The 20,582-nt window shown below is 45.2% G+C and overlaps 1 protein-coding gene and 1 pseudogene across 1 annotated transcript; one reads left to right on the top strand and one right to left on the bottom strand.

Moving 5' to 3' along the window:
- The first annotated feature begins 1,105 nt into the window (after positions 1-1,105).
- Positions 1,106-8,637, top strand: LOC121579350 (nuclear envelope pore membrane protein POM 121-like). The gene is made up of 13 exons (XM_041893868.2): positions 1,106-1,691; positions 2,462-2,677; positions 2,898-3,065; positions 3,197-3,277; positions 3,462-3,633; positions 4,058-4,149; positions 4,261-4,340; positions 4,486-4,598; positions 4,695-4,794; positions 4,879-5,190; positions 5,310-6,767; positions 6,947-7,054; positions 7,212-8,637. Exons 1-13 carry the CDS (start codon positions 1,126-1,128, stop codon positions 7,310-7,312), a joined length of 3,567 nt encoding a protein of 1,188 aa, XP_041749802.1. The 5' UTR covers positions 1,106-1,125; the 3' UTR covers positions 7,313-8,637.
- Positions 8,638-17,604: 8,967 nt separating this feature from the next.
- Positions 17,605-20,463, bottom strand: LOC121578872 (annotated as a pseudogene).
- Between the last annotated feature and the right edge of the window lie 119 nt (positions 20,464-20,582).

A 20,582-nucleotide genomic window follows, 5' to 3' on the forward strand; every position in this document is an offset into this window, starting at 1 on the left:
TTTCCCTACATTAAAGTCGTTGTCCATAATGCAGCACGGCGGACTGTCCTTTCTTTGGATTGGTGGATACATCTCATTATTGTAATCCTCTTTTGAATATACGATGAGGGTTGTTGACGCCTGTATTCAATGAAGAGAGAGGCTATGCTACTAGCCTTGTTTTTCCACCATTCATTTTTCCCATAGGGAATTTTAGAAACACTTAAAATAAGGGCTGTGTTTCGTGTAGGTTTACCCTGGCGTGACGTTTTGATAACCATGTAAATATCTCTTGGACAAGGTGACTTTCATCAATATATTCAGCTCTATTTACTCTCAGATTCGAAAATGCTAATTAACATCAAAGTAGACATCATGCAAGACTACAAATCTCTGCAAACTCCTGAACGTCATCTCAAGCTGACACCTCTGCTAACAGGTATTGTGTTAATTTAAAACTTGCACAAGACAGTTCACAGAATTTCCATTTAAATAATTTAGCCAATTTATTCATTACTACATTTAGCTAACATTAGATAGTTAACCCAGAGATTATTACTTTTGCCTCGATTTGGCAGTCTCCTCCAGATCATCATGGCATTTAGTATTTCATTTTTGGGGGTAAATACAGGCAAATATATTGATAAAAGTCACCTGTCATAGAGAGAAAAACGATTGGAACCATTTCCATGTTTGACCGCTAGGTTTTGTGGGTATTATGACTGTTTTGTGGGTATTATACTGTGGTACTCTATAAGCCATTCATTTCTTTCGTCCACTCTCTCATTGGCCTCCAAAAACTCATTGCTTGGTGGGCGAAACAACGAAAAAACGCCACCTGCTGGAGGGAGACAGATTTTCCGCCGAGTTGGGCCTCTCTCTTCCTCTTCCTCTCTGAGTTTATTCAGCAATCATCTGTATGATTGGCTAAGTAATCATGATTTTAAAAACCCGGCTGGTGTAAAACCCAAGTTAGAGCAATTTAATTTGTCTGATTATTTAAGGATTTATTTTTGCAATAATGTAAACAGTAATGTATTTTTTTCCAGCAGAATATGCGTTGATTGGGGTTTGCGAATAAATTATGTACTATGTTGACGCGCGGCATCATGGGATATCAAAGTCCTCCGGCGGCGCGGTGCCGCCATGTCTCCAAGAGAGAAGCGGTTCATAGCGCTTAGCTCTCTCGTGTTCTGTGCTATCGTAATATTCTGTCTAGTTCTCTATTATATTCCAACCTTTTTTTATATAGTTTTCATTCTTGGAGTTTGTTGCGTTGCCTGTTATTATCACAGCGGAGAATCACTCAACGCTAGGTTAGGCCCTCATCCACGCCATGGTCTGACTATTCCACCCGTGCTGCGACGCTGGTTGCCAGAGATTGCGAACGGATTACCCACAGCAGGAAGAGTCAGAAGTCGTACGGTCAAGGGTGATGTTAGGGAATCGGTAGTATTTACCGGCCAAAGACGTTTCGCGAGTGCAATTTATCGGGAAGACGCGGGACACAGTGACTCATTTATGTTCAGTCCTCGGGATATACTCATGGGAAGTTACATTGGGAAGGCAGAAAGTCCTCCCTCAGTTGTGGGGAGGCCGCGAGCCGGTGCAAGTTCGGGTGTTAAACCAAACGCACGAGAGCAACTGCGCGAAATATTGGCGCGACCCAACCACGCTGTTTATACTCCAAACAAAAGACTGTCATTCGGGGGGTGAGTACTGAAATAATGTTTAACTAGCTAACATTAGCATTAAAGTTCTTAGGCAAGCTAACAGTGACTAGGTAGTTAGCCTAGCATCATCAGCTAACGTAGCTAACTGGTTTGCAACTGTCAGTAGCCAATGTGTGCTAACGGTAACGTTCGTTAGTTAATTCTGGAAAAAAAATGCGCTTACGGATCATGTTGCACACATGATAGTGCAGTTGTCAAACACGATTTTAAACGATTCCAATGTTGCTAAAGTTCGTATCGTAGCTAGTCATCAGTAAATAGGAAAACAGTTGCTTGTTTTGAAATTTATTGAGAAGACGTGCTGCTTCGCCGCAACACGTACTAACATTCCCTCCAAGATTTGAAAATGTGGGAGTTGCTATCGGCTCCATTCTCTACAAGGAAGTGTTCCTTCCCCCTCAGATAGTGCTCGAGACTATATTCGTTCTTTGGATGCTTGTATGGCATGAGACAAGCGATAACAATGTTTTGAACATGCATTATAGGAAGTTTTACATTAAGACACTTCCACTTAATGATAACTGCAGTTACAATAGCTTTTACTATCATTTTCAAAACATTGATAGTTATTAAAATAGCTATGTAAACAAATGGTTGGTCAGAGCTCAGGCTCTTGACAGATAAAATGTCCCCTATTTTGTTTAAATTCCTGTTTTGTGGCATATAAAATCAGCTTATGAATTATATATGCCAGACAGTTTCTTGTATAGAATGCAATGACTTAATCCTGTGGTAACTATTGTGTACAGGGAGCCCCTTGGCATGATGGGCAGGTTCACCATCACTCCCCAGCGCCACTACCCCCTCCAGCAGATTGGCACCACCTCTGTGGGCATCCTGCCCCCGGCCCAGTGGGACGGCTTCAGAAAGAAGAACATTCTCACCCCTCGCAACTCCCCGGCAGTCCACAGTCCAGTCACAGTGAAGATTGCTAGGCCAGATCACAACACCACTCTATCCCCTTTGTAAGTCATATTGGCCCTGTCTTGCCTCACCTTAAGTTTTCTATCAACATTTTCAGAGATCTGTTGGTGATAATGCAAGCAACTTGTACTTCTGTGATCATTCTGTGGCACATTATTTGAGTGTCCACATTATTTGAGTGTCCATGTGAAGTTTGAAAACATCCTTAGTTGTTGGGTGGACCTTTTGACATTTGTTCTGTAATTGATGTTGTGTCTGCAGCTTTGATAATTTCAACTCCCCGGTAGTCCTGGGCTCTCCAGGCCTGGGGGCCCCTGCAGACCCCTGCTCCAGGGAGACTGTTCTGAGCGTGCTCAAAGATAGCCGCAAGAGAGAGGTGGACGATGAAGATGACAGGAGCTTCACTGCAGGGAAAAAGTGCAAAAGGAGGTATGTGACTACCACATGATTAAATATTATTGTATACAACGTACTGTTCTTCTCACGCTTCAGTGTCTCTCTTGGTATTGTGTGGCTCTTGAAGACGGTTTACGACATACACCTGCTCTTTGTTCACTTAGACGCCATGACAGCAGTGGGAGTGCTCACTCGGCATTTGAGCCACTGCTGCCCAATGGAGCTCCTACACAGCTGGTGCCCAAGTGAGTATGAGCAATGCCAGTACAAAAAGTTTCTCCATAATTCAAGTCCTGATATTACACTTGAATGCGACTTTGCTTTCATTCAGTGTGTTATATAGATATGTTTAGTTATATCTAAATCATTAATTATTCAAATACTGTATCCCCTCCTCCAATCTCTCCTGAAATCCTGTCTCCTCTTTAGGCCCGGTACTCTGAAGCGAGGACTGAACGCTATGGTGGAGGAGTCGATGATGAAGAAGTCACGCACCTCCTCCATCAGCTCTGTGAGCTGTGGCCTGACCCCCAGCGGCACCCTGGGCTCGGTCCGCAACTCCATCCGCAGCTCCCTCAGCTCCTCACAAGGCTTTGCTCAGGTACCTTTTTATAATTTGGATGGACAGTACTCCTCTGATTGGGTATTCCTCTTGTTGGGATCAACAGCCAGGAGTTCAGTTGACAGAGCTGACCTACACTGAGCGGTATTGTCGGAAAACCGGGGGAGAGCAGGTAGCCTAGTGGTTAAGAGTGTTGGTCCAGTAACCAAAAGGTTGCTGGTTTCGAATCCCAGAGCCAGCAAGGTGGAAAAATGCCATTCTGCCCTTGAGCAAGGCAGTTAACCCCCAACAACTGCTCCCCGGGTGCCGATGACGTGGACTTCAATTAAGGCAGCACCCGCACCTCTCTGATTCAGAGGGGTTGCGTTTAATGCGGAAGACACATTTCAGTTCAATGCATTCAGTTGAGCAACTGACTAGGTATCCTTTTAACCTAACCCTCATTTTCACGTTTGTTTTCAAGCGGAAAAAGGCCTCCACCCGCAGCCTCTCCCCTCTCTCCAGCCCTGGGTCGTCCCGCTCCCAGACCCCAGAGAGAGCCTCTAAAAAGCCCAGGTATTCACCCGGTCTTCCTTCTAGACATTTCTAAGTTCACACTATGTCCTGTGATGAAATGAGAGCTGCCATTGTTGCTAGCAGTTTGACCTTGTTTTTTCTGTCTGTCAGGGAAGAGGATGCTCGCTCACCCAGCTCTGCGTCCTCAGCGAGGTCTGACAAGATGTTGACGGACCCAGCACCCACCACTGGTTAGAGCATGTTTATCATGTGTATTCCAGATCAGGCTCAGGGCTTTAGCCTTGTCCCAAAAGAGACTTACATTTTTATTTTAAATAATTGAAAATAACTGGAGCCACCACATTAATGGTCAATGCACTATATTTTCTGTTACAGAAAAACTGACTCCAGCCCCTGAGGTCCATGTGGCGTCAGACTCTGCCGGTAGAGGGAAACGGAAACGCAAGATTCCGCTGGTGTCCAGCCGTAGAGGAGACCAAATCTCTCTGGTGAGAAATTCTGCGTAATAGAACATGTACTCAAATGGGACACGTAGCTAATCATCAGACAGATGGGGAGTCTTAACATTGATGTTGTCTTTGCAGCCTCCACCTCCTGAGCTGGGCTACACCATCACTGTGAAAGACCTGGATCAGGAGAAGAAAGACGCTCTCAGCCAGATCAATACTGTCCTCGAAGAGTGTGGTGAGTATTCCCAAATCACGACTTTTATAAACCAGTTTGTCAACCAAAAAAAGTATGGAATATTGATTTGGGGTCATTTTTTAGTTCCAGAGAAGTCTGCACCAGCTCCAGTAGTGACCACATCTTCTCAGCCTCCCGTGTCAAGCGACCCCACACCCACCCTGGCCACCCTGCTGGCCAGCCCTCTTCCCATATCGACACCTGCCAGTGTGGCGGCTCCTATCCCTGTGATCAACCTGGACCCTGTCTCCTCAAGCACAGTCAGCACAGCCCCCACCTCCGCAGCCGCCCCCTCCACAGCCGCCCCCGTCACCACCACTGCCAACCCCCTCCTGGAGTCTCTTAAAATGATGAGGAACAACACCCTCGCCAGTGCTGCTGCTGCCACCACTGCAGGTCTGTTATCACATATCAATCATTTAATGTTGGGAGACACTTTTCTTTGGTGGTTGTCTTTGAGTGAAGATCGTTTGATGTTACTCATAAGCCTGTTTTTCTCTTGTTTTTTCCTCCAGCTCAGTCTGTCTCCTTGGTGAAAGCATTTACGACCCCTGCACCACTGGTGCCTGCAGAGCAGAAGTCTGAGACCAGCTTAACTGCTCCTCAGCCCACACCAGCCTCGAACTCCCAGTCTGCCCCAACCTCCCTCTCCCAGCCTGCCAGCCCCATGCACTCTACCTTCACCCAGGTGCTGAGCCAAGTCACCAAGGCCCCCAGCAGTGTCCCCACACTGGGTGGAGCTAGCCTGTTTGGCCTGGCCAACACACTGACAGCCCCTTCCTCCTCACTGGCCCCCACCTCAACTGCCACCACAGAAACCACCAGCAGTAATAATCCCCTCCTGGCCTCTGTGTTCAAACCCATCTTCGGGGCTTCGACCCCAGCCTCCTCAGCCCCAGAGAGCACACCTGCTGTCCCAACCTTTAAGCCCATATTTGGAAGTGCCACAGCCACCAGTGCTTTTGGACAGCCAGCCGCCACCTCCGCCCCATCCACAGCCAGCGCGTCTGCTTCATTGTTCAGCGGGCTCACCAACAGCAGTACAATGGCCCCTGCCGCCTCCCTGTTCACTGGGCTTTCCTGCAGCACCGCTCCTGCCCCAGTCCCCTCCACAGCCCCAGCTGCCTCGCCACCTGTCAAGTCTCTGTTTGGAAACTGGAGTGCGCCGCCTGCAATGACCTCTGCCACGACCACTGCCCCTGCCACAGGAAGTACCTTCCAGTTCGGCGCCACCTCCACCACAGCTCCTGCACCCACCCTCAGCTCCACTGCAGCCGCCAACACCACTAGCAACAACGGCTTTTCGTTTGGTGCTATGACCACCACCTCTGCTGCCACTCAACTTGCCCCCCCAGCCACCGTCCTTGGGGGATTTACCTTTGGCCAGGCTGCAGCCACCCAAAACTCTACCACTGCATCCTTCAGTGGCTTTGGCATGGCCACTGCAGCCACTACTACTGCTGCAGCACCTGCAAGCCAGTCCACGTTCACGTTTGGGAAGTCGTCGTTCGACGCCCCGGCAGCATCGGCGTTCCCCAGCGCCACTCAGGCCCCGGCTGCTACTGCAGCAGCTAATCCTTTCACATTTGGGTCAGCTGGAGCTGGGGCCAACCCTGCCCCCTTCGCTTTTGGCGCAGCTGCCACTACGGCGGCTTCTACGTTTGGGACCCCCACTAAGCTGGCATTTGGAGCCAGCTCCACAGGTTTTGCATTTGGCAACACCACAGCTTCCCCAGCAGCCCCTGCCTTTGGCTCTGGCACCCAGACTGCCGGCACACTCCCAGCCTCCACCCCAAACTTCTCGTTTGGCGGTGTGTCTGCACAGCAGGCCCCCACTACCCCTGCCCAGCCAGCCACCGGAGGATTCAACTTTGGCGCAGCCATTTCAGGCACTCAGTTTGGAACCCCCAATCTCACAACGCAGACGCCAGGCTTCAACTTTGGGGCTGCAGCTAGTGACAAGCCAGCCTTCGGTCAGTAGATTTAGTATAATATAATGCAAAAACTCATTTACTGAATTTTATGATTTAAAAAAAATCGCAGATGTTGTTCAATGTTGCGTTTTGGTGGCAGTGAGATTTTACAGTATTGGCCAATTTTTATCCAGAGCGACTTACAGTTAGTGAGCTCTAATTGTTCATTTATTGTACAGGGACGTCTACCCCTACTTTTGGCCAGAGCACAGCTGCAGGTCCTATCCCCTTTGGAAGCCCAGGAACTCCAGTTCAAGGATTCAGTGCTTTGGCACCCTCAGCATTCGGTAAGAAAATAACTAGAGCTTGATTCTGATTCTCCAGCCTTCTGTCTGAAGTGTGCAGCAAAAAGCATAGTCTGTGTTTCTTCCTGACTGAGAAGCTGCAATGGTTATAGTCAACAGCCAGGTGCGTCTTTGTATTGATTTGTTTTTTGTTGACCAGGCTCTCCATCAGCTCCCTCATTCTCCATTGGCGCTGGCTCCAAAACGTCAGGGGCACGCCAGAGGCTACAGGCCCGAAGGCAGCACCCCAGGAAGAAGTAGCCTAGCCAGGGCAGGTAGCATATGGAATGGCTTGGAAGCCCTTACCCATTCAGCACTGCTATGGACGACGCCCATGACATCCTCCAGAGGAGCTGAACTGCTGCTATGGCTAACACTGCTTTCCATTGTAACCCCAGTCAGACCAACATCCCTCCCCTACCCTCCTGTTCCCCTGGCTGGCCTGGGCTGGCCCGCTTTGTGGTACAAGGCTAGCAGAGGAGCACACACCCCTCCTAGGATGCCTACTGCTCTGACAGTGTAGCCACTCTCCCAGGGAGGGAAGAAAAGGGGGATAGGAGGCAGAACGATAAAATGTATTATACTTGAAAGACAAGACTTGTTGAAATCCATTTGACTTTAAGTGTAGCATATCCAATTCCAACAACTTTTTCCCCCCCGCTTTTTGGATTTCCCCTACTACACCTGTTTATCACCAGTTTTTGATTTGCTAACAGAGCAGGTTTTGTTCAGATCCGACGTGGTACATTCGAATCGAGACATGCTTCTCACTCACTCTGTTTTTGTATACAATTCTAAGCAGGGCTGTGTGTTAACGGCTATACAAGGGCTGAACAGGTTTTTTGGATGTATGCCCACGGTCAAAATTCACGTACATTATGATCTGTGTGGACGTATCCAGCTGTACATGGCAACCATAATGTATAGGAGATGTTGACAGTTCTGAGATAATGAATTGCGTTTATTTTGCATGTAAAGCGTTTCAATTTGGATTCCTAAAGGCTGTTTCACTCAGTTAATGAAGAATGGTATGTGGCATCTCTGCACTTAAAAGGGCAAACTAGTTAGGCCTACCTGTGTTTTGAATGAGTGCTTAGTGTAGTGGTCTCAGAGATGCCCTTGTATTATTGTACATTGTCACGGGCACTGGGAAGCATTCCTACAATGGAATTTGTTCTGCTCGTTTGATCCTGAATGACAGAATAAGGTGAACAAGAAAATCCTTTGATATAGATAATTTATGTTTAACCGATCTGGGGATGGCATTATGATCATGTGGAGTCCCAGGGTAGTAGTCATTCGTGGGTCAATATTGTGTTGGTGTAAATGGGCTACCCTGGACTTGCGCTAAAAACCAAAGGCCTGACCTACAAAATATTCTCTCTTCTACCACCTCGAAGTCCTTTTCCCCACTCTCTAATCCTGCTATCGCCATAGTGAAGATGGGAGGTGGGGACATGCAAGACCGATCGGTGCACTGTTTGAGAATGTTAACAAATCCTTCCTCCTTTCTGGGCGGCAGGTAGCTTAGTGGTTAAGAGCGTTGTGCCAGTAACCGAAAGGTCGCTGGTTCTAATCCCCGAACCGACTAGGTGAAAAATCTGTCTGTGCCCTTGAGCAAGGCACTTAACCCTAATTGCTCCTGTAAGTCGCTCTGGATAAGAGCGTCTGCTAAATGACTAATTATTTATTATTTATTCCTTGAAATAACTTCTGAGGATTGTATTCCATTGGATGGGAAAAAGTTAGTTACTGCAGCTTCCACTTATCCTAACCTAGTGATTACTTCAAGGGAGATGATGTAAGGATGCATTTTGAATGTGGTCAATCAGAGCAGTTGTATGCTATGGGAGGAATGGGTATGGTGATCCTGGCGAGCCATAGGAGATGCAAGGTTTTCCCCCAGCCCAGCACTGAAACACCAGATCTAACTAGTCACAGTCTTGATTAAAGACCCTGTTTGATCAGTTAAATATGGCGTTGTAAGTGTTCCCCACCGATATGGCACAGAACAATTTATCTGTCTTGAAACCCAGCCCCCACCTTCACACATATAGCCCCATAAGATCTATTATTAGGTTCTGACTGGCCATGACAGAAACTAGAAACATCTGGGCACTGTACCACAATAGCCTGCATCTGTATACTACCAAGACAAAGCTGAGTGCATTTATAAGACGAACTGAGCTTGGTGCTCACATGCTCCCCTCTTATGCATTGAAGATGGACATACTTGCGCCTTCAGCAGTCAAACCGCTTTCCCCTCCCTTGTATGATTCCCTTCAAGTCTTTTCTGGTGTTTTTTGCTTGTTACTGGTTTTGCCTCGGTGAGTCTGGCTTGGAGGAAATAATGTGGTGAATGGCGGCATATTGGTAGTGCCGGACATGGGTTTTACCTGCAAGTCCAATGGGTGAGGTAAGGTGTTTTGTTGACTTTTTAACAATTTAATGATAAATGTGTTGGGTGTGACTATACAACTAGATCCACAAATGTGCACAACAGGAGAGGTGTTCTTGTCATTTAATGCTGGATCGAAACTCAGGACTAAAGGAACTGGAGGGGTATTGTCTTCTTTCAAGTGAAACCTAACCTCTTTGTTGTGCGCTAAACATCTTTAATAACCATGTAGGTTACAAAAATTACCTCGGGTGTTGAATCAGTTGTTAATTGGTCCGCCCCTCTTGAGACAGAACTAGGATTTTGAATACTAATTTTTAATCAGAACCTCTCCTGTTCGAGACAGTTAGTGTTTGTAAGAGAAGTGTGTGAATGTGTGTGTGTGGGGCATGATTTGGCTAAATAGTGGCAATGAATGCTAAACATGAAGAAAGAAAAACGCACAAACTTTATTTTTGTATTAAAGCAGGTTGCCTTTTAGAATTCCTTCAAGCTTGGCTCACTGAAGCAATTGGTCTATAGTTATTGAATGACTTTTCATTTGTTAATCATTCCTCAACTGTATTGCAATGGTGGAATAAAAGCGTCTAAAAGTTTCCCTTTGGAAGAGCTCCACTTTTTTTTATACAAGAGCGTACTGGGTCTGCTACTGTATGAGTACTGTATGTGAATGCTGTCTGATTGTGTACAAGCCTGACAAACGTGAATTGTGTCGATTTAGAGAGTGAGACTGGCTTTGTGTGTGGCTGAGAGTGTAGGTGTGTGTATAGATAAATACTGACTTTAATGCGTTTGTTTTGCTGGGACACTCAAGTCCCCTGTTTGTTCTTTTAAATTATCTGTTTCAATATGTAGCATTATTCCAGTATGTCATTATGTATGATACCCATGTTTTTGTGTTATACTTAATCCCTTTAAAACAATTGATAGCACCCCACCTCAATTATTTGGATGTGAAGTGAGATAAATGAAAACTCTGCCCTGTGGTCATTTTGACTGACAGCTTTTGATGCATGCTTCGCTCATTTACCAGGCTTGTTTTTACATCTTGCGATATAAAATGTTATTGTGTCTTGAAATATGCTTATGACACATGGTTGGAAAATGTGGTGATGGCGTTAACTCAAACCACCTTGAATGGCCTGGCCACCTTTGTTGAAGTGTTTGTTCCCATAGACAGGGCTTAATCATTGTCTTTTATGTTGTTAGTAGAGATTTCCGGTATGCACAATTTGAAAAGCACAGAACATTGAATAGTAGTATAATATTTAGTACTCTGATTTGTCATTTTTTTTCTGTTGATAATTTGTTATAGACATTTTTTGTGCTTTACCCATTTAGTACAACGTTGATGTCCTGCAGTAGATCGGCAAATTCGCATACACCTAAGTCATTTGTAAATTGTACATCGTCATTCAGCCTTGTACAGAGCTGTGTAAATAAGTAGAGGTGTTTAACATTTTGACTTATTGTGGCCATACTTACCCGTATGGATTTAACCAGGGGCTCAGGCTATTCCATGTGTTTGATTTTTTTTTTTTTTTTTGTCGAAGAGTCACCAAATGACTTTTGATCAAATGTGACAGTGTTTTCGAGAGCTGGATGTCTTAAAGGTCCAATGCAGCAGTTTTTATCTCATTATTAAATAATGTGAGGGTAACAATTAAGTACCTTATTGTGATTGTTTTTTATTTATTTATTTTTATTTCACCTTTATTTAACCAGGTAAGCCAGTTGAGAACAAGTTCTCATTTACAACTGCGACCTGGCCAAGATAAAGTCCTCTGTGGTCCTCTGTAGCTCAGCTGGTAGAGCACGGTGCTTGTAACGCTAAGGTAGTGGGTTCGATCCCTGGGACCACCCATACACAAAAAAAAATGTATGCACGCATGACTGTAAGTCGCTTTGGATAAAAGCGTCTGCTAAATGGCTTATTATTATTATTATAAAGCAAAGCAGTGCGATTAAAAACAACACAGAGTTACATATGGGGTAAAAAAAACAAAGTCAAAAATACAACAGAAAATATATATACAGTGTGTGCAAATGTAGCAAGTTATGGAGGTAAGGCAATAAAAATAGTCAAAAAGAAACAAATAGCTTCTTAGCAAAGAGCAGATTCTCAAGCAAGAATTTTGCTAGAACTTTCTGGGAGTAGGGAGGGGAAAACTAGCTGTTATTGGCAGAGAGGTTTGAAACACTTTCTTATTGGCCTATTAACAAATTTACCACCTGGTGACGTCACCAGGCAGGCCAAAACACCATCCCACCCAAACAGACTGAAATTTCAGGTGGTCGTTTTAAGATTCAATGTTTAACCCATAAGAGTGACTCTACAGACAATTTGTGAGAAGATGTCTCATGGTCTGACACACTGCTCTAGCTCTTTCACCACAGATGCGGAAGTGCGACATAGGCGGATGCAGTGGTTTGAGACGCATCCAATGCAAAAAAAAACAACTATCTAGCTTAAATTGAAGGGATTTTTATGGGGCTTTTTTTATTATGCTAAGATTGACGTGGGGGCGTGGACATCGACCTTTAGGGGTTTAATAGTCACATGTACAGGTGTGATTGCAGGGTACAGTGAAAATCTTAGGCTTCAAAGCTCCAACATGCAGGACTAAGTGAAATAAAATAATGAAAATGGTAATTTAAAAAAACAATAGAAATAGCACTATGTACATAACTCTGGCAGTGATTAATAAATAAATGGCCTTTGGGGTGGAGGCAGAGTAAAGACTGTTGGGGGGGTGTCCATAGGGGGATTAGCAGGTGAAGGGGGAAGCAGGAAGCTATTCAGCTACCTACTCCCCCTATGGATATTCACCCTCTCTTACAGCTCTTACAACAGGGCATTATCATCATTTTCACAGTATTATTCCAATCTCAGTGTGGAAATATAAAACGCAGGAAAGTCACGTTTTGACTGGGTCTTAAAGTTATGAGTGTTTGAGAGTGATGCGGCTATATAAATCAAATTGTATTTGTCACATGCGCCGAATACAACAAGTGTAGACCTTACAGTGAAATGGTTACTTACAAGCCCTTAACCAACAACTGTTTTTAAGTGTTAAGTAAAAACATTAATAATTAAAGAGCAGCAGTAAAATATCATTAGCGAGGCTATATACAGGGGGTACCGGTACAGAGTCAATGTGCGGGTGCACAGGTTAGTCGAGGTAATTGAGGTAATATGTACATGTAAAAGTGACTATGCATAAATAATAAACAGAGAATAGCAGCAGTGTAAAAGAGGGGGTGGGGGGGAACAATGCAAATTGTCCGGGTAGGCATATGATTAGCTGTTTAGGAGTCTTATGGCTTGGGGGTAGAAGATGTTAAGAAGCCTTTTGGACCTAGACTTGGTATAGAGGTCCTGGATGGCAGGAAGCTTGGCCCCAGTGATGTACTGGGCTGTACGCACTACCCTCTGTAGTGCCTTGCGGTCAGAGTCCGAGCAGTTGCCATACCAGGCAGTGATGCAACCAGTCAGGATTCTCTCGATGGTGCAGCTGTAGAAAGTTTTGAGGATCTGAGGACCCATGCCAAATATTTTCAGTCTCCTGAGGGGGAATAGGCTTCGTCTTGCCCTCTTCACCACTGTCTTGGTGTGTTTGGACCATGATAGTTTGTTGGTGATGTGGACACCAAGGAACTTGAAGCTCTCAACCTGCTCCACTACAGCCCTGTCAATGAGAATGGGGCCGTGCTCGGTCCTCTTCTTTTTCCTGTAGTCCACAATCATCTCCTTTGTCTTGATCACGTTGAGGCAGAGGTTGTTATCCTGGCACCACACGGCCAGGTCTCTGACCACCTCCATATAGGCTGTCTCATCGTTGTCAGTGATCAGGGCTACCACTGTTGTGTCGTCGGCAAACTTAATGATGGTGTTGGAGTCATGCCTGGCCATGCAGTCATGGATGAACAGGGAGTACAGGAGGGGACTGAGCATGCACCCCTGAGGGGACCCTGTGTTGAGGATCAGCGTGGCAGGTGGTGTGTTACCTACCCTTACCACCTGGGGCGGCCCGTAAGGAAGTCCAGGATCCAGTTGCAGAGGGAGGTGTTTAGTCCCAGGGTCCTTAGCTTAGTGATGAGCTTTGTGGGCACTATGGTATTGAACGCTGAGCTATAATCAATGAATAGCATTCTCACGTACAGTGAGGGGAAAAAAGTATTTGATCCTCTGCTGATTTTGTACGTTTGCCCACTGACAAAGAAATGATCAGTCTATAATTTTTATGGTAGGTTTATTTGAACAGTGAGAGACAGAATAACAACAAAAAAATCCAGAAAGACGCATGTCAAAAATGTTATAAATTGATTTGCATTTTAATGAGGGAAATAAGTATTTTACCCCCTCTCAATCAGAAAGATTTCTGTCTCCCAGGTGTCTTTTATACAGGTAACGAGCTGAGATTAGGAGCACACTCTTAAAGGGAGTGCTCCTAATCTCCGTTTGTTACCTGTATAAAAGACACCTGTCCACAGAAGCAATCAATCAATCAGATTCCAAACTCTCCACCATGGCCAAGACCAAAGAGCTCTCCAAGGATGTCAGGGATAAGATTGTAGACCTACACAAGGCTGGAATGGGCTACAAGACCATCGCCAAGCAGCTTGGTGAGAAGGTGACAACAGTTGGTGCGATTATTCGCAAATGGAAGAAACACAAAAGTCAATCTCCCTCGGCCTGGGGCTCCATGCAAGATCTCACCTTGTGGAGTTGCAATGATCATGAGAACGGTGAGGAATCAGCCCAGAACTACACGGGAGGATATTGTCAATGATCTCAAGGCAGCTGGGACCATAGTCACCAAGAAAACAATTGGTAACACACTACGCCGTGAAGGACTGAAATCCTGCAGCGCCCGCAAGGTCCCCCTGCTCAAGAAAGCACATATACAGGGCCGTCTGAAGTTTGCCAATGAACATCTGAATGATTCAGAGGAGAATTGGGTGAAAGTGTTGTAGTCAGATGAGACCAAAATCGAGCTCTTTGGCATCAGCTCAACTCGCCGTGTTTGGAGGAGGAGGAGGAATGCTGCCTATGACCCCAAGAACACCATCCCCACCGTCAAACATGGAGGTGGAAACATTATGCTTTGGGGGTGTTTTTCTGCTATGGGGACAGGACAACTTCACCGCATCAATGGGACGATGGACGGGGCCATGTACCGTCAAATCTTGGGTGAGAACCTCCTTCCCTCAGCCAGGGCATTGAAAATGGGTCATGGATGGGTATTCCAGCATGACAATGACTCAAAACACACGGCCAAGGCAACAAAGGAGTGGCTCAAGAAGAAGCACATTAAGGTCCTGGAGTGGCCTAGCCAGTCTCCAGACCTTAATCCCATAGAAAATCTGTGGAGGGAGCTGAAGGTTCGAGTTGCCAAACGTCAGCCTCGAAACCTTAATGACTTGGAGAAGATCTGCAAAGAGGAGTGGAACAAAATCCCTCCTGAGATGTGTGCAAACCTGGTGGCCAACTACAAGAAACGTCTGACCTCTGTGATTGCCAACAAGGGTTTTGCCACCAAGTACTAAGTAATGTTTTGCAGAGGGGTCAAATACTTATTTCCCATGTGTTTTTGTGGATTGTTTTGTTGTTATTCTGTTTCTCACTGTTCAAATAAACCTACCATTAAAATTATAGACTGATCATGTCTTTGTCAGTGGGCAAACGTACAAAATCACCTGGGGATCAAATACATTTTTCCCTCACTGTAGGTGTTCATTTTGTCCAGGTGGGAAAGGGCAGTGTGGAGTGCAATAGAGATTGCATCATTAGTGGATCTGTTGGGGCGGTATGCAATTTGGAGTGGGTCTAGGGTTTCTGGGATAATGGTGTTGATGTGAGCCATGACCAGCCTTTCAGAGCACTTCATGGCTACAGACGTGAGTGCTACGGGTCTGTAGTCATTTAGGCAGATTACCTTAGTGTTCTTGGGCACAGGGACTATGGTGTTCTGCTTGAAACATGTTGGTATTACAGACTCAGTCAGGGACAGGTTGAAAATGTCAGTGAAGACACTTTCCAGTTGGTCAGCGCATACTCGGAGTACATGTCCTGGTAATCCGTCTGGCCCTGCGGCCTTGTGAATGTTGACCTGTTTAAAGATCTTACTCACATCAGCTACGGAGAGCGTGAACACACAGTAGTCCGGAACAGCTGATGCACTCATGCATGCTTCAGTGTTGCTTGCCTCGGAGCAAGCATAGAAGTGATTTAGCTTGTCTGGTAGGCTTGTGTCACTGGGCAGCTCGCGGATGTGCTTTCCTTTGTAGTCTAATAGTTTGCAAGCCCTACCACATCCGACGAGCGTCGGAGCCCGTGTAGTACGATTCAATCTTAGTCCTGTATTGATGCTTTGCCTGTTTGATGGTTCGTCGGAGGGCATAGCAGGATTTCTTATAAGCGTCCGGGTTAGAGTCCCGCTCCTTGAAAGCGGCAGCTCTACCCTGTCGTCACTGTGGGGACGACATCATTGATGCACTTATTGATGAAGCCAGCGACTAATGTGGTGTACTCCTCAATTCCAGTCTGTGCTAGCAAAACAGTCCTGTAGCTTAGCATCTGCGTCATCTGACCACTTATTTATTAACCGAGTCACTGGTGCTTCCTGCTTTAGTTTTTGCTTATAAGCAGGAATCAGGAGGATATAATTACGGTCAGATTTGCCAAATGGAGGGCGAGGGAGAGCTTTGTACGGGTCTCTGTGTGTGGAGTAAAGGTGGTCTAGAGTTTTTGTAGCTCTGGTTGCACATTTAACATGCTGGTAGAAATTAGGAAAAACGGATTTAAGTTTCCCTGCATTAAAGTTTCCGGCCACTAGGAGCGCTGCCTCTGGATGAGCGTTTTCCTGTTTGCTTTTGGCCTTTGCACTCAATGAGCTGTATATTTTAGTGCCAGCATCAGTTATAATCTACTGTATGGAGGAGGGATGTTAGTGTGTTTGTGTGACAGGAACCACATTTCCATCCAGTTTTTATGCGAGTAAAGTCATTCCATAGGCCTATATAAAAAAAAATAACATGACTGCTGTGATGTAAACACAAATTTTCGGTACAATTACATAAATGCCGACAGATTGTTTTTTTGACATGGTGGGATCTTTTTGTGTCAGTAAAATTGATTATGCGAGAAATGGTGGTGGAAACACCTTTATGTACAAATATTGATATAATAACCATCGTATGGAAGTAAACTTGGACTCGCGATGATTAGGTGTGTGGTCCTAACATTTATTTTTTTGTGCACAATGTCATCACGCACTGATTTTTATCCGCAACAAGTCCATTTGGTGGAAGCACCACTGGTGGGGAAAATTGGCATATTTTCTTTAAACAGATTTGAGAATATTCACAATCTGTCGCCAATTGTATAGAAACCTAGCTAATGTATGTTAGCAGATGTTTACGTTTCCATTGGAGGATTGGAGAGGAGAGTGAATGTTCAGACCTGGGCAATGTATTAGTAACATTATCCCCGCTGCTCATGTCTTGAAATGTACTGGTTTTAAATAAAATGTGATAAAGAGAGATCTTTGTGACTGATCTGTCTGAACTGGAGGGCTGCATTCTCGCGGGATGCCCACAGAGATCATTACGGCGCGGTAGGCATATTTCATGCTGCGATTGGGAGCGGGTGGTCAGACACTTTGTAATGAAAATATTGATGTTGTCCCGAAAATATTGACGGCCGTCAATATTTTCGAAACTTGAGTGTGCATAACTATTCACCCCCCCCAAAGTCAATACTTTGTAGAGCCACCTTTTGCAGCAATTACAGCTGCAAGTCTCTTGGGGTATGTCTCTATGAGCTTGGCACATCTAGCCACTGGGATTATTGCCCATTCTTCAAGGCAAAACTGCTCCAGCTCCTTCAAGTTGGATGGGTTCCGCTAGTGTACAGCAATCTTTAAGTCATACCACTGATTCTCAATTGGATTGAGGTCTGGGCTTTGACTAGGCCATTCCAAGACATTTAAATGTTTCCCCTTAAACCACTCAAGTGTTGCTTTAGCAGTATACTTAGGGTCATTGTCCTTCTGGAAGGTGAACCTCCGTCCCAGTCTCAAATCTCTGGAAGACTGAAACAGGTTTCCCTCAAGAATTTCCCTGTATTTAGCGCCATCCATCATTCCTTCAATTCTGACTAGTTTCCCAGTCCCTGCCGATGAAAAACCACAGGGTGTGCAGCTTTTGTTCTATCCATGTTCTAACACGGCAGATTATTTTTTTTGTAATGCAACAAAATAGGAAAAATGCCAAGGGGGATGAATACTTTTGCAAGGCACTGTATCCTCAGTGGTGTTGGGCTCCAGAGCCTCCTCATCCCCATCTTTATTTTTCTTCCTCCTCTTCCTCTTTTTCTTTGCTCCTTCTGATTGATCTGTCTTTTCCTCAGTGGGGTTGGCTTCCTTAGCCACGTCCATATCCTCAGTGGTGCTACTAGGCTCCTGAACCTCCTCATCCCTATCTTCTGTGATATCAGCCTCTTCAGCCTCATGCTTGTCCTCACTGGCAGAAGGACTACTTGGACTCATCTCAGCAACCGGATTGCTACAATAGTGAAGACGAGCATTAACAATGTTGCATTTTTGTTGGTGGTTAAAACTTCACACAGCAAACAGTATAATCTAGACGTTTTCTCTATAAATATCCTCTATTTCAATTAATGAGAGTTTCATTGAATGTGATGTAATTCAAATGTATGACTGCTACTCACAGTGTTTGAGAGGCCTGCTGTTCTAGACTCTGTGCCGTGTGTCGTTCCAGCAGGGCCACAAATAAGCTGTGGGTGAGGGTTTTGGTGGTGCTGGCTTGGAGACACTGTGTGAGGGCAGCCAGACCACGCTCTGGCCACTGCTGGAGCAGAGGAACCAGCCTGCATAAACAAAGGGTGGAAACAGAGCTGGTGTCTCAGATCAAAAGGTTTCCACCAGTTTCCACAAGACAATGCTTTACTGCTCTTAAAATCCCAGAAACACAGATAGGTAAAATACTTAGTCAGTTCCATCATAATCTCTATTCAATTTGGGAATTGATCATTATATTAATTTCTGTTCCCTACCTGAAGCCTGGGTTCTGCTGCAGGCAGGCGGCCACCACTTGCTCGTTCTCCTCGGTGTGGATGGAGCCGGTGGAGTCGCTGCAGACGAAGGAAGCGCCTGGCGTGGTTGATACAGTGCAGCTGGAACGCTGACAGGGCCTTCAGACGGTGACTGTCCTGCTCCTTCTGGGAGGCCGGTGTCTCATCCCGCAGGCACACCATCTGGCCTGTTGGGATATAAGGGAGACAATAGTAGACAGGCAAGTCCATGGGCCCTGTTAGAATACCTTAGAAATGCATCTTAGCTTCTTTCTTTTATCAGAATAGATCTAACAAGGTAACCTCATCCAATCATGTACAGATCAGTGATGACCTCAAGGAAGGAAGGAAAGAAGGATGGAAGGACGCATTTAGAATCCTCACCTTGTCTTGTAGAATGATGTGGCCAGCCTTGTACAGATTGTGGTCATGGAAGTCTGTCTTTGCAGAGAAAACCAGTAGGTCTAAAAGTTGCAGGTCACCCACAAAGGATTTCCTCTTCAGATTCAGGTAATTGAGCCTGGACATCAGAAACACACATTCTGTTTTCAATTTGCCTCATGTCAAGCTCAATCACTAGAATGAATCCATGCTCAGTCAATATAATTAACAGGGAAGGAAGAAACATCCAAGGCTTGTCACTGACTGACTTGTAGGCCTGTCCTAGGTAGGCGAAAGCCCTCTCTCTTTAAGTAATCGATGGCGTCCTCCACCGTGGTCTTTAATGTGTTCACACTCACATACCTCAGGAGCTGATTGCCTGAGGAAGGAAAAGTATTGTTATTTAGCTAAACAAAGGCAAGTAACATTTAACATATTTCCAGTGAAGTATGCCAGACAGTGGGAATAATGCAAAAAGATGACCAGCTGTACAGACTTCAGAAGCAGCCAAATGTAGAGTTTGAGTCAACTTAGCTAAGCCACTAACATTAGTGCATGTACATTTTGTATCTAAGACTACTATGCCACTCTACCTCTTGCAGCTCAAATGTCTTATTTTCAAAAATGTCTAACAGGAGTAATAAGGATCAATCAATCCAACCTTCAGGCTGCTGGAGACTGGAGGAGAGTAGGTCCTGGTTGCAGCTGACCTTCTGCTTGATCTTCATGCGGGGCAGTATGGAGCAGTGCTTAATCATCAGAGCCTTCCAGGCCCCGCCACACTTCAGCCCCTTACCGACAACCAAGTCATACACCAGAACCTGTGTAATGGACAGGACCAAACAAGAGGTAAGTGACCAGCCATAGTGTTGGGGCAGTGTTCTTCAATCTTGGTCCACGGGGATCTGATCCACAGGGTGTGCAGCTTTTGTTCTATCCATGTTCTAACACGCCTGATTCAATTACAGAAGCTAATCAGGTGTGTTTGTCTGGGCCAAAACAAATGCCTGCATATTATGACCTGTGGGTTCCAAGGACCAGGCTTGAAGAACTATATGTTGGAGGGACTGAATGGACTTAGTCTGTGCTTGTTCAAAAAGGCATGATGGGGGAGAGAACTGTCCAATGTGTTTCACATTACCTTGGCAAGATTAATTTTTATTTTAGTTTGTTTGAGGAGCTTAGTGGACTCAATGATCTCTTGGAGGATAGATGAAAACTTCTGTGTCTCACACCAGGGCAAATATATGCTTGATATTCTGGTGAGGTGAGAGCATTATAGTTAACAATATTAACACACAGTACTGCTGGAAAGTTTATCTTTGGAGAAAATATATTCTGCTTCTAGGCATGAACAGCAAGGTGTTGCCTGTGTTATTTGATGTTTACTGGTTAGCTACGTGGTAAATGTTTACAGAGCAAGGCGTTAGCTACTGTACTCAGTACACTGGAGCAAATTACCTGAAATGTACTGTCGTAAACCAAAGTCTATACAGCAGCCTGCTTCCTCTTTCTCGAGAATCTAGCAGCTTTCATGTACAAAACTAGTTTAGAATACTTTTTTTTACAGAGAATGTGTTATCATTATGTACAACAACATTAATATATCTCCACGACACCCACGTTTCTGCAAGTGGGCAATATACTTTACGGCC

The sequence above is a fragment of the Coregonus clupeaformis genome, chromosome 13 (genome assembly GCF_020615455.1).
Source record: "Coregonus clupeaformis isolate EN_2021a chromosome 13, ASM2061545v1, whole genome shotgun sequence".
NCBI classification, from domain to species: domain Eukaryota; kingdom Metazoa; phylum Chordata; class Actinopteri; order Salmoniformes; family Salmonidae; genus Coregonus; species Coregonus clupeaformis.

Coding starts and splice junctions, on each gene's coding strand:
- LOC121579350 (XM_041893868.2), top strand. CDS start 1,126: ATGTCTCCAAGAGAGAAGCGGTTCATAGCGCTTAGCTCTCTCGTGTTC. Junction 2,678..2,897: donor AACACCACTCTATCCCCTTT/GTAAGTCATATT, acceptor TTGTGTCTGCAG/CTTTGATAATTTCAACTCCC. Junction 4,341..4,485: donor GGACCCAGCACCCACCACTG/GTTAGAGCATGT, acceptor TTTCTGTTACAG/AAAAACTGACTCCAGCCCCT.